Source organism: Ciconia boyciana, chromosome 20 (genome assembly GCF_034638445.1).
Source record: "Ciconia boyciana chromosome 20, ASM3463844v1, whole genome shotgun sequence".
In the NCBI taxonomy this organism is placed as follows: domain Eukaryota; kingdom Metazoa; phylum Chordata; class Aves; order Ciconiiformes; family Ciconiidae; genus Ciconia; species Ciconia boyciana.
In genome coordinates, this window is record NC_132953.1 from 6053806 (window position 1) to 6068098 (window position 14293).

General features: G+C 41.9%; 1 protein-coding gene across 6 annotated transcripts; it reads left to right on the forward strand.

Moving 5' to 3' along the window:
• Nucleotides 1-1293: 1293 nt before the first annotated feature.
• LAYN (layilin) lies at nt 1294-13523 on the forward strand. 6 transcript variants are annotated; one of them, XM_072884552.1, is made up of 8 exons: nt 1299-1548; nt 2923-2946; nt 4105-4402; nt 6660-6817; nt 7182-7220; nt 7581-7637; nt 8395-8497; nt 9250-13522. In XM_072884552.1, the coding sequence occupies exons 1-8, from the start codon at nt 1482-1484 to the stop codon at nt 9605-9607; spliced, it is 1104 nt and encodes a 367-aa protein (XP_072740653.1). In that variant the 5' UTR covers nt 1299-1481; the 3' UTR covers nt 9608-13522. The 6 variants fall into 6 exon arrangements, with proteins under 6 accessions (XP_072740655.1, XP_072740653.1, XP_072740654.1 ...); XM_072884555.1 differs by having other exon boundaries at nt 1308-1548; nt 6660-6736; nt 7581-7664; nt 9250-13523; XM_072884556.1 differs by having other exon boundaries at nt 1323-1548; nt 7581-7664; nt 9250-13521.
• The last annotated feature ends 770 nt before the right edge of the window (nt 13524-14293 follow it).

The window sequence follows — 14293 nt, forward strand, 5'->3', positions numbered from 1 at the left end:
TGTCTGCAAAACAAGAAAAAACCTCACCAAACAGGATTTCCTTTGTCAAAAGTTCTCCAAAGAACAAACATACTAGTGGAGCTTCAAGATAATGAAAATTGGCTTCTTAAAGGCTTGACTTTGGTCTTACAACTCAGGCTAGCCAGTTCAGATGCTCGGTTCTCCCCTGTATTTGAGGCATTTCCGATTATATTACCTAACAGTTTGGAAATAGTTAAACGTGTATGTCACTTTCACGGACACACCTCACTTTGAGTTGCTTTGTCTTCTAAAACACATGAAATTAAATGCCAAGCTGTCTTACCAAAATATTAGTCCTCATTCAAGTTCACGAAACCAGTTAAATTGCTCATGTCTGTAAAGTTGCTCAAGTGCCTAGTTATTTACTAAATCCAAACCTTGGTCACCAAGGACTTAGGAAACGTAAAAGTTCAGTTCTAGAATGCCATTGATGTGTGCATTTCACAGACATGGCACATGCTGCAAAGCCATAGCCTTAGTTCAGCTCTGACACCTACCTCTGAGATTCCTGACTTCTGGTGGCCTGGAGTGGAATGTCTTAATGATATTTTAAAGGATCTTTCTCTATTTAAGATCTTTATTTCAGCAATAGCTTCTCCAACTGGACTCCCAAGAGCTGGACTAGGTTTTAAGTCTGTCATGAAATCATTAATCTCCTATTTTAAAACATCGACCCCAGCTAGTACCTGTCTGAGCAGAAACTGTAGCTCTTAGAGCTGCTGTATTCGTTCATTTTGGTGCTCTGCCCCGTTCCATAACCTGCAAAAAGCCCTTGAAGGCTGAGCCATTAAAATCTTAGCTGGAGAGCTAGTGATCCCGGAAACAGGTGCACACCAGCTTCCTAGCCACCAGGAAGCAGGCTCAGCCTTTATTAACGTTTGAAGCAAATTTCCCGTGCTCTGTTTTCAGTCTTGAGGCAGTTTCTTGAAGGCAGCTGCACATCAGTATGGGGAGGCTCAGCCTTTGGTTTCAGGGACTGCAGGTGTGGTTTCTACCACTCCTACGTTGTGGTGGGTGGAGATGTCTCCTGTGCTCACGCCTTGTCGTTTACGTGTGGGACAGGGAAGTTACAAAGCTGGAGCGGGGGGAAACATGCAGGAGTGATGAGGTGTCTGAAGCGTGGCACAGGGGACAGTCGAGAACGGGGGCAGCGGGAAAAGCTGCGGGCTTAGCGTGTGCCCCGCAGCGGAGAAGCAGATGCCTCCGCAGGAGAGACGTGCAGCGAGGGACGCGGGTCCCGCCCCCGGGCTTTGGCGCGGGGTCTTTGCCGCTGCCGCCTCCCGCCCGCGTAGGGGCTGAGCCGGGCCCGGCCCGCTGGCCCGGAGCCGGGGGAGGGAGGAGGCGACCGCTCCTCCCCGCTCCCTCCCCTCTCGCCCGGCAGCCGGCCCGCCGGCCACTCGCATGGGGCCGGGCCGCGCAGCGAGCCGGGCGCCCAGCGCACGCCGAGGGAGCCGGGGAGGATGCTGGCGGCCGCGGCCCTGTGCGCCGCCGCGCTGGGCTGGGCTGCGGGGGCACGGCTGCTCAGCGGTAAGGCGGTACGGGGTGGCGGTCCCTCCGCTTGCCCGGCTCCGCGGAGCGGGGTCGGCGCTGAGGGTGCGGGGAGCGCGGGGTGCCGGACACGGGGCTCGCAGCCCCGTCGAGACTCGTCCCCCGGCCCAAGTGAGCACGTCAGCTCCGCCGGCCGCTCCTAGGAGGAGCGCTAGGAGGGTCTGGCTGCCTGGGGCAGCCGTTGCGACATGGGCAAGGATGTGTGCGCACGACCTGGTGCAGTAATTTTTCCCTTCTGACTCCCCAGTGGGAGCTAGCCCTGCCCTGGGGAGACCTCCGCATCCTCCGCGTTGGGTGGGCGCACCCCTGCGTTCCTGGTCGTGAAGAGGGCACGCCGATAGTCCAGTTTCATTTTCCTCTGCCAATGGGAAACACTTCTGCTCTCTGCTGCATTTCTGCGTCGGTTCTAGGAATTTTAAACGCTGCCCTGGCTACCAGAACTGCTCTTGTCATCCGCCCCTCAGTGGTAATTATCAGCCTGGCTGAGTTTCCAGCCAACACTAGGTTGTCTTACTCTCCCTCTGCAAAGTCTCTTTTGATTGTCAGTCTGTCCTCCTGGTTTTGTGCAAAGGAACGTCACCTATTTAGGTGTCTTTCATAGGAACAGATATATGGCAGCTCAAGGTTGGACCAGCAGTATTTTTGGATGTAGTACCCAAACTAGGTAGTCTAGCCTGGTTTTATGGCACAGAATAGCCAGTCTGGGCGAAGTTTCTGCCTGACTTGATAGGTTGGTATATTCAGCAGAAAGCCTGAACACTGTCACCCATGAAATGTTCATGTTATTCCAACATAAGGCAAATAGTTTTATTATGTCTATAAATACATTTTTAGTTCTGCCATGCTCTTGTCTGTAGTAGGACTTTTGTGGGAGTGAGTTAGAGGGCTCAGCTGCCAGCTGTGGGGTTGGAGATGTATTTCTTTTCATGGATTTTTTACTTCTCAGTATAATTGACTCATCCCTAGTCTTGCGTTACCAAGGCTCACTGAAATCAGCAGGCTTTGAGGCAGATCCCATCTAGGCAATGAGGAGATAAGGGGAAAATATGAGGAACTCTTTCTGCATTGGTTAGAGCTGCATATCCAGTTGTCCTCTGTTACCTAAACTATATTTGGAAACCTAACTAGCAATGAAGTCTAGATGGTAATCAACTACAATAAATTTTTCCTTAGCTGAAAGCAATGGCAAGTTTGGCTGATAAGACAGACATTTTCTGCCAGTTAATGGGGAAAAAAAGTGTTTGTGTATCAGAAGAGAACCCGAGTGCAGTTTGTGACACTATTTCTAGACAGTTGCAGCAGTTTTTTAGTAACAATGTGCCATCTGTGTTTTTCTTATGTCTTTCACAATAGCAGTGGACATATCGCTCAGAAGAGGTAAGGTTTTTTGCCTTTTTCACCAAGCCTGCATGAGTGTTAAGTTACCAAGAGAAACACAGATTATACCTAGAGATGTATTTATAAATACTGCTTTTACAGTACAGCCAGTTTTAATTTCTGCATAAAATGTTAGCAGACTCTGTGATTCTGAGTACTTAACTGTTCAAAAATTCCAGTACAAAAGGTTTTTAAATTCCCACTCTTAGAGTGGCCGTGGAAGAACATATAAGAATAAAGAAAAGCCAGCATATATCCTATGGAGGGGTTTATAATGACCTGTCCTCACATCCCATTTGTTCTGAGTACATTACAAATGTTGCTAAATGTTTTTCTTCTGTAAAAACATGTAGGTTAGCAGATTGTGTCTGCTGTGTGTTTGAAAAGAAATATTTACTGAGTAAAACAAAACTGTCTGTTTCCACAGTCTAAATATTGGGACTCCTGCTGAGAAACATACAAGTGCATAATTTTAGATTATGTATCTTTTCACTTTGATCTTTACTTTCCTTGTAATCAAAATAAGCTATGCTGCTTCAGGCATGAGAAAGTCCTTGGCTTATGACAGTCTGAAAACAGACATTGTTTATTTCCTGGGCAGTCAGTAACATTACAGTGCAGAGCAATGCTTACAACTGGACTGTGTGAACACATCTTGATACACTGCAGTATATACTCCATGAAACTATTACATATACTCCAGAAGATAAATTATTATCTCTGCTTGTGTAAGGGGATCTCTAAGTTTATCCATTTAAATTCCTTAAAAATAATAATAATTTTAAAAAGCCTCTTTGAACCCTTGTAAAGGAACTTCCTTTTTAAAAGGTTGCACATGTCAGCTTGCTTGCTGACACAGCATTGCTTCTTTGTAAGGAACTCCTAGGGTCTTCAAATTGCAGAAAATTCATGAGGGAGCTGAGGAGAGCAGGGCATGAAAGAATAGTGCTGTGCAGATCAACCTAAACTGTTACGTGCAGTAAGAAAAGTTTGGAGATGCCTTTTGCCAGTCCAGTAATATAAGAGGCTTTTTACCTGTGTTGTGTTTTCCATATAAACTATCGTACAGTGGTGAACTCAACCAAATGGAAGTATTAGCATTCACTTTTAGTACTAACAGGCATAGTTTCTGTAACAGGTTTCTTTCCATTTCTGCAGGACAGACAGTTTGCCGGGGTGGAACACAGCAACCATGCTACAAAATAGTTTATTTTCATGATGCTTCACGCAGGATCAGCTATGAAGAAGCACACCTTGCCTGCAGAGCTGATGGCGGACATCTAGTCAGTATTGAAACAGAAGCAGAGCAAAGACTGATTGAAAAATTTATTGAAAGTCTCTTAGCTTCCGATGGAGATTTTTGGATAGGGCTTAGGAGGAAAAAGGAGGAGGTAGACAATAGTACAGAGTGTCAGAACCTCTACTCCTGGTCAGATGGCAGCTCATCCAAGTTCCGGTAGGTACCTTTGAGTGAGACTGGGAAGCAACCTGGTCAGGGACTGTTATCTGCCTTTAGCAATCAGAAAGGCTTCTTTCAAAAGAATCAAGCAGTGTTGTCCCAGCTGTCATGTGTGTTCCTTCTGCAGTCACTGAAGAGGTGTAGTACCTCCAGAGAGCAATTGATCCCATTCAGATGTAAGGGGCAGACAAATTACCCTCTAGAGACCCTGCTCTCTCTTTGTTGCTCTATATAAGACACCTAGAGTGTCTAGCTTGGGCTAGATTGATAATTTTTGATTGCTAAAAGGAGGTGGAAGAACAAGCTATCTGATCTTAAAAATCTCCAATTAGGCATGTACAAAATATGTGCTTTGACTTGAAGGTTCCTGCACTTCAGATTCCCTGAAGTTTTTTCCCCAGTGTCCTGAGTGGTAGGCCCTTCTCCTTCTACTTGCTAAGGAAATAGCATTTTTTTTTTCCTGTGAGACAGTAAAATTGGAGAGCTGCAGTATTTATTGTAGACATGAAAAATTAAAATTTTCACAACACTTGTTAGATTTCTGCCTCCTTGTCTTAAGGCAAGCAGAACCACAGCGTTTGCTGTAATTAAAATATAAAGGCAACAACATTTACAACCAATACAAGTTTGCTGGAGTTGCTTTCACTACTTTTACATTTCTGTTCAGCATAGAACCAAAGTGTGTTTAGCCTCAAAAATTCTGCTAAATTATGATTTGATTTTATTCATGAGTCACAGTTTTCTAGACAAAAGATATTCTTAGATCCAGGCCTACAAGGTCTGCTTTTCTGTGGTATAGAAGTAGAAAATGTGCTCTAAACATTGCCAGGTTGATGAAAGCCTTAGCAACAAGGTGCCAGCTCTACAGTGAACTTCAGGTTCAAGAGAGTTTTGCCTGGTAGATATTAACTATTGAACCTGTGATTAAAGTAATTTTAAAAAATCAAACTATACAATGTTCACTTATTATCCTGAACTTCTTGCTGCATTTACAGTGATTGAACTGCAAATTTCATGAAATAACCCAAACGTTCTTAAATATTTTATGGCAACATGTCATATGCATGACAAGTCTGCCTTTGCATTCTTCTTTATATTGGACATGTGTAAAAATACCTTGTTGTTGTTGTGAACTTTATGCTTTGGGAACCCATAAGAAATTTTAGTTGCTCTGTGCAGGAATGAATAAAACAGAACTGCTTTTAGTACTGTTCAATATATTAAAGTTTCTCCTGTGGTTCAGATATTGGGGGTAGATAATAGGAAGCTAGAACCAGATCCACTGCTGCTAAGAAACAGACATAGCTTTATTGCCTTTCATTGGTGAGACACAGCTTATTTATGCTAAATGATAAAGCCAAGGAAAAGATCAGGGGCGTGGTGGGGGCAGGGGGGCACTAGGGGAGGAAGGAAGTGAGGGAGGGATACAGCATTGTAATAACTGGAAAAATACTTTAACACGTGTGGGTTTTTTCCCATGTTGAACACCTTGGTATATCTGGAATCATTTCTATTGTATGGATCAGCTTTCAGAAAGTGCTTGGCATGTAGAACATTGCTTGTTCCAAAATCAGTGGGTATTGAACATTTTTCAAAATCAGGACACAGTCTTAGAAGTGTTTCTCTGAGATGCATAAAATGCCTTTTCAGTAACCATTGCATTAGAGTGCTAAGTAGTGAAGCCTCCTTCCTGTGTACTACTTGGAAAGGCCTACACAGTTTTCCAGTGGTGAAGTTTATTATTAAAAAAAAAAAAAATCCGCAAGACAGGCTTTTTTCACGTTAGGGTTTTTCTAGACAGAGAAAAACAGATCCTGCTTTAGCCTTTTCATTTTCTTATTAAATAGGTGTCAAAATTTTGCGGGCGTTGGGCACTGAGGCCAGAGAGCAAAAAGCGCAGGTCTAAAATTCTGTAGAGAAAGTTCTGAGTTTTTACTCAGCCTCACAGAGGAGTTTCAGGCAGGTACTCAGCCCTTCACTCCCTAATGTTTGTTGAACACCTTGCTCACTGAGTTTTCTTTGAAAATTAAGAATTCCAAAAAGAGAAGATGCACTTTAAATAATTGTATTGTTATTGTTCCTACTTTTACACAGTGGAAGCAGGGGGCGAGGGTGGGGTGGGGTGTGCTGAGCTGTAATCCTCTTTGATTCTGCCTTCTGTGGTGCCCGATATGCTGTATTCCCATCTGAGCTTCTGCAGTACCATGGAAAGTGACGTCAAGTCTTACTTGACATGTTTGTTGTATTTTCTTAGGAACTGGTATGTAGATGAGCCATCCTGTGGGAGTGAAATCTGTGTTGTGATGTACCACCAGCCATCTGCCCCACCAGGTGTCGGAGGTTCTTACATGTTTCAGTGGAACGATGACAGATGCAATATGAAAAATAACTTCATTTGCAAATATTCTCTTGGTAATGAGTCATTCTGTAGCTTTAAAAACCAACCTGCTCCCAGTCCCCAAGAGGAGGTATGAGAAGATTGCAGTAACAAATAGGGAAACCCTTTCTTAGCTTCACTGGAAAGATCTGGTGGGAGACAGATATCTTTAAATTTATGCAGGTCCTGGGGAAAACAATCTCAGTATCTAATATCCATAGCTACTTGCCTTGTGACTTACATGAATTCTCAGAGGGTTTTTATAAAGTATTTGAGATCTCAAATGGGGCCTGAGGGAGAGAGAACACTAAAGAAGGGTGCTGATATTATTAGACTAAATTCAGTACATGTGGTCTCCCTACTCAAGCTTATGAGGAAATTGTGCATATCTTTTTTTAGAGAAGCCAACGAATGCTCCAATAGAGAATTCTCGAAGAGGTAAGTTACAGATATTTGTTTGGGGCTTTTTTTTTAATGATATGCTAACTTTCAGTAGAAATACTCTCTTACATTCATTGTCAAGGACACTCACAGACTTAAAACTTGCTGAGCAAGAAGCTTCCCTGCAGTTTGCACTTTTCGTGTGCTATTCTATAATCCATTCTGCAGGAACACGGTCTTGCTGTTGTTGATGCAGTATCTGGGACTGCTGGTCGTCCTCCAGAAATCTAAGCAGAAGAGTACCTTACACATCTTTGCAGCTGGCAGTCTCTTCAATCTCCTCTCACCCTCACTTTTTATGATTCTTAAACTCTTTCAAATAACATCTGCAATATTAACTAAGCTGCTTCTTTCCAGATGTTGCAACAGAGCCCTCAAACCCAGTATTCCCAGTAGAACGCCATAAGAAAGATGGTAATGTAACAGTTGTAGAAGCCAAAGGTATGTTGTGCACTCAACAGCTGGCCTGTTCTCCCTCTAACTATGCAGGCCCACATTTCTCACCTGTGGCTGCAGTCAACATTTCACTTTGAAGTGTCTGACCCTAAATGTAGAAGACTGAATTCAGACAACTGCATCTGAAAAAAAACAAAACTTCCCTCAAATCTTTTCTAGTACAAACCTAAGCGATTGCTTTGGCTACCAAAATGTTCAAAATCTGAAGCTGTGCAAAATATTTTGGGTCTGCAAAAGGTACTTTTAATTTATTAAATCACTTTTGAATGTCTAAATTTTTAATGTTTTGTTTGTAAGTCTGTTATTAACTATGAAAAACTTTCCATTTCTTCTTACCATGCTGACTTCCCCCTACAAATTCAGAGATCATAAAAGACATTTCATGCTCTGAAATCTTTTGGCTGGGGGTTCCTAAGCTTTTAAAAGACAGCGTATCTCATTAACTTGCACTTCTTACAGTGAGACAGTGAGGCTTGTTAGTTCCTCATCTTGAAGATTTGAGCTTATTTTACTTTAACCTGCTTAACTAGATGACTGGTCTCTGTTAGACTTGCTGCCTTTGAGAAGTAGATACTACTAGGTTATGAACAAGACTGGAAGCCCCTTGAGGTGCGATGATGCTGCCATTTGCAACTGTTAGTTTTTCTATGAAGTTCTGTGCATGTCAAATGCAACTGGAAGTGAATAAAAGCTGGAATCTCATTTTTACCCTTAGACCCTGTTCAGAGTCTTGCCTACATCCTTATTCCCAGCATTCCTGTGCTGCTTCTCCTGATGATTGTTACAGCCATCTTCTGGTTTTGGTTTTTTGTGAAGAGGTAAGTGACATTTTTGTGTAACAAGTGAACCTGTGATATCTTGTCCTGGCAGTCATTTTACAGCTAGCTTCAGGATCCTGTAAGATGCTCTGGAGAGGACTGCTTTCAGCCAAATAAATGTTTAAAAAGTTGCATGGGTGCTCCAGGCTGAGTTACTTGTGAAGTAGAATGTTAACTAAATCACATTATGCCATTTTATTATGTTCACAGACATATAGTAGTTAGGGAATAGTGTAAAACAAGATGATGACTTTGAAGTGTTAGTACTTAAGTTTTCTTATTAAAGAAAAGATTTGAACTATCAGAAGATCCCCTTCAAAAGTGAAAAACATAGTAATAGAAATAAAAGGATATATGTTTGGAGCAAATAACATATACCAGTTTCCTCTCCTTGCTTTCCCTGTGTGCACAGTACCTCTGGTGGGGATGCTGGCTGTGGTTTTGGGAGTGTCAGTGTCGAGTTTTGCTGCCTCAGCATCTCAGCCGGCAGCAGGGTGCAAGGTGTACCTCAGCAGGTCCTGCCATGGGACTACCCCAGGTGTGCAGGGACTGCATGGGACTACATGGGACTACCCCAGCAGGCTGCACACCTGGAACAGCAAGTAATAACAAATGTCATCTTAAGTCCAGGCTGTGTGTCAGCTTTCCTCAAGGGTCATCATTAAATTACGGTGAGAGAGGTGTGGCATTGTTTTGTATTTGCCTCTGTAAAAAAGCATATTATGACTTGTCCTCTTTCCTCCATCCCTAAGGAGACAGGAGCGAATAGATGCAAGCCCAAAGGAGGAAGATGCATGGCTGTCTAACCCCAGGAAGAACAGTCCAAATCTGGATATTTACAAAGTAATCAAGAAGCAGTCAGAAGCAGATCTGGCTGGAACCAGGCCTGACATTAAGAATTCTTCCTTCCGTACGCAGGAAGATAAGGTGCTTGACAGCCTCTCCAGGGATTATGATGATGCAGCAATGAATACATCAACGAGTGGCTTTGTGACATTGGCCAGTACTGAAAGTGGCTTTGTGACCAACGATATCTATGAGCTGTGTGGAGATCGTGTGGGGAGGAGCAAGGAATCGGCCTGGGTGGAGAATGAGATTTATGGATATTAAGGAAGTGGACAAAAAAAGCCTGGAATATGGATGACAAAGTGAATATCAATACAAGTTAACTTGCCCTCCCTATGCACTTGTTTTAATAATAGTATATGTGATGTTTGTCCTGGTTTTGCATTGTCCCTATATTCTTCTCTTTTTTGAAAGAATACGGGTTTTTAAAGATCCAAACTGATACATTTTGCTTTGCATCAAGCACTCTTTTGCCCCAGGAATGGCTTGTTAATACTCTTGATTCTTTTTTGTATTCCAAAGGCATGCCTTTGAAACTAAAGGACAATCCAAAATCCCTATTTGTTTAACTGACCTACTCATCTTCAAAGGTGTTAAAAGTCAAAAGTCAATCACTGGTCACACTTGGATTCTCATGGGTGTCCCTAAGAAAGCTGCCATGGTTGCAGGTTGGTCATTGTTTCCATGTCGGCCCGTATCCCAGCTGTGTTGGCCTCCCTCACCATCTGCCCATGACACTGACAGACACTTCACAAGAAGGAGAGTAGTGTGGCTTCTGCTTCTTTCCCTCCCTCCTAGTTCTTACTGCCAAGGCAGCATAGGTGAGTCACAGCACATAACTGTGGGTTACTTACTCCATTAGGTTGGTTTTTAAAGAATCCCAGTAAGTGCTTTGGTGTCATTAGGCTAACGGTGTTCCCTCACTTACCATCTGGCAAAAGGAATTCCAAAGCAAAGAACAAGGGACTTACCTGCAATGCAGAAGGAAGGGAATGGGGTACTCCAAAGCATTCTGATTGATCTTGGGAATTACAACAGCCTGGTTAGGTGTCCAGAGATGTGCTAATTTGGCCTAAATGACAAATTGAGTACCAATTCCTTTCTTGTAGAAGGAATAGCCAGTTGCAGTTTTATTCTACATCTTTTTCCTCCTTGGGCCTGTGACATGTACTGAATTCCATGAAGACTGACATCCTGATGTTAATCTTCATAGAGATAGACTTTATGAAAAGGTAGGTGAATGTAAAGAATTGGATTAAAAACAGCATTTTGACAGGTAAACTAAAGTATAATGCTAATCAGTTATAATAAATTAGCTGTTGTATATTTACAGGGACTTCACATATTCCAGTACATAGATTAAATAAGTATTATGGTGAAGTACTGAGGATAGTTCATGGAATTTCCTCTCTGACAGTGTGAGGGAATGGTATCTTATTTCACCATGGTTTTTTAAGGTGTCATTTTGAAGTCAGTATTAGATACCTCCCATTTTCCTGCACCTTTGGAGTAGTAGAAATGAATGGCAGCAGGGCATAGCAACTGCCACACAACTAAATATAAGTTCAGGTGAAAGGAGAATTTTCCTGTTTTATATGGGGAACAAGCAAGAATATGAAGCAACACCACTTACCTTGGAAAGAATTCACGGTCTGTAGTTCACTCCTTGACCTCTAAGGGAAAGAAACAAGAGACGATCCTTCACGCTAAGGGTTTTTTCAGATCATTATCTCTGTTTCTCTGTTATTTGCAGCATATTTAATATAGTTGTTAAGAAGCTAGGAGAAATCAAGAGTATGCATTTGCTATGGAAGTGGTATGAAGGACCTGTCCAGATGTCTGCAGAAGCAACTTCAGGCTGGAGTTTTATGGTCTCTAAGGTGTATAGGGAGCCAGAGCAGGCTAACAAGATATTCTAAGAGCAGCACTGAGTTTAATTTCTCTTTATTGAACACAGAATGTATAGTTATTTTAGCCAACCGTACATAAATATGAGGTTCTGGTGTAGGAAGTTAAAAACAGCTGTGATGAACTATTCCAAGATAACTGAATTTAACTTGGTCATTGGTATGTTTTAAGGCCTTTTGAAGAACACTTCAGGAGATCACTTGTATCACAAGAATAAGGAATTAATATTGGAAAAGAGAGAAGGGTGGCCCCATGCATCTTTCTTCACACTACTGTCTTTTCTGCTTGGGAGGGTAATATCATGTATCACTGAGAATGCAGAAAGGCAACTAAATGAAAAGTTGGGTGCCTAGCATTTTCTTTAAACTGTGCTTGCCTATCTGTGGTTTGGTGAAGAGATACCTAGAGTTATCCATAGCAAGTTGAATACCACACAACTTTACTTGGAATCAAGGAGGTACAGAATTTGCCTGTCAGCATGGATTCTTAAGTAACTAGATGTCTTTGATTTTGAATTCATCATATGGAAAAGATTTCATCTTCCATGCATTAGACAGAGGACATTCCAGCATCTCCCATATAAGCTTGTAATTTCCTATGTCATGTAGTACAGAGAGCATCACTGTATATGTTTGCTGAGAAGAAACACAGCAGAGGGGACTCGGGAGCAGTGCTGATAACCTGGGATCATGATTAACGTGGGTTTTCCTAGGGCTTTCTGATACACATTTTGTTCATGAGACATGATCAGATCAATGTTTGTCTCACAATTGTAAGGACTCAATGACCTTCATAGGAGCTTGGAGCTAACTCCTGTGGCAGGGTCTCTGCACTGTCGCATTTGCCAGTGCAGCTAAGTGTAACAGGAGTTTGGATAAAAATTGAGGTTCATACTGACTTGAATATTCTCAGGCCAAAATCCCATGTGCTGCTGGATATAGGCTTGCTTTAGCTGAATTCCATTGTAAAAGTTAGTTTACAGGAAGTTGGAGGTACTCGCAATTGCCAAGGCTTTTGGAAAGGAATAGGAAGGGAATTTGGATTTATCAAGTGAGCACGTGATCTGGTTCCATAAAGGACTAATTTCTGTAAAACGTTTGATGTTAATACTGAAATCTGCAAAACTGAAAATACATTTACAAATATAAGATTTCCCCGACTGAAATGAACAGGCACAATCCATTCCTGTGCTCCTCAGCTGCTTCAGCTATAGGCAGACAACACAGCATTGGTTTGCACTTTCTGCTTTTCAAAGATGTTTGTCCTTACCTGAATACATTGGTGCTAAATGGACTTGTGGAGTCTGGAGCACAAGTTCTGCAGCAAGTGGTAGATTCTAAGGCAAAGTCAGTGGCCATGAAGTACTGATAGCAGCAGTGTGGCCTCTGGATTTTTTTCAGTACAGAGCTAGTCGGAGTTTCTTATGTGAATTGAGTCCAGCTGTTAATACTGAAGTCATGAATATGCTTAGCTGTTTGCATTCAGAGCTGTACAGCTTCTTGCTAGGGATCTTTGCATGTTTGTAGCTGTGTATGTGTAGAAAGCACTGCGAAGTTAGGCCATTAAGATTTATCTGTCCTGTCTGATCTGATATCTCAGCTGTTTCATACATTGGTTTATATATTCTCAAGGCAAATATGTCCAGCTTTGAGTAAACCAGCACATTTTTCTTTGTCTGCACCTACTCTGTTTTCAATTAGTACAGCAATGGAGCTGTTCCTTAAAACTGGAGTTTTATTTGATTGTATTCCATTGAACTGAGAAAGAAGTGGGAGTGCCACATAGAGAACCAAGTACGTTGAACGTTGGGAAGCTGGACATCTGCACAGAAGAAAAGAAAGCGTTTAGGACATAATCATGTATCTAGGGCCACTTGGATTCAGCTCTGTACTCTGTCTCAGTCTGATCTTAACTACTGAGTGTCTCAGTCCTATGTGAAAAACAGAAATAACACCATTTCACAGGCTTCCAGGGATGCCTGGAATCTAAAAATGAGTGACTCTGAAGTGATTTTGAGACTACAATAATGAGGCCTTGTCATTGACAAAATTTTAATTTTATTGTCCAGCAGATCTGTGCAGCAATTTGGAAGCATGTCTAGACTAATTCATTATGTATAAAAAATTATTTGATTAAAGATACGGCTCTAGTACCTGGCCCTGTGTATAGCAAGTAATCTTTTTACTTATTCTGTCAGATCACGTTCGACCTTTTCACAAGTCAAATAAAAATAGTAAATGCCTGTTTATGTATCTGTCTATGTATAAAAAACCGCACAACACCCCAAGTTTTGCCATTCTGTATTGGTTGCAATTATATCAACTTTTCAACAAAGCTTTTGTCCATAGATCTCAGTCAAGCACAGGACTTCTGAATACAGGAGTACTTAACTGCGATAAGACAAGAACTACTGGTCACTGAAGTTAGTCCTCAGTGTTATGATTGAAACAGTCAAGGGAAATTTGTAAGCTTTATAGCCCTGTCTAGACTTCTTAAATCCTTAGTTCAGATTTACTTAGTGGAGTCTTAAGAAATCTTGAAGGTTGGCATGTAATTCTCAGTCATTTCTCAGCCAAACACCCCGATTTAATAGCCTGCAGTATTATGGCAAGGAAAGATTTCTGTTCATCTCCTTTCCCTTGTTGAATGTTTTCATTAAGAGTGTTTACTTTGTTTAGGATACCTTGTGTACACTGTGATGGACAGAAATGTGATGTGGTAGTGAAGTGCCAGTCTTCTGCTGGATGAGTTTTGCCTGAAGGCATACAAGATGTAATGCAGAGCTAAAAGAAAAGTGCAGGTTGAGGCAATCTTGACACTGTGAAATGCTTACTGAAGCCAGAACTCTTCAGAATACATTCTTAAAATCACAAATAATTATATCTGCTTTGTCTGGCTTTACACTAGGGATTTCCTAAACTCCAGGTTTTGGATCCATCTGGTTTTTGGTTTTGTTTTTTTCTTGTTTGATCAGAGACCAGGTAATGGAGGTAATGACCAAGGTAATGACCAGGTAATGACCAAGCAAATAAAGCATGCCAA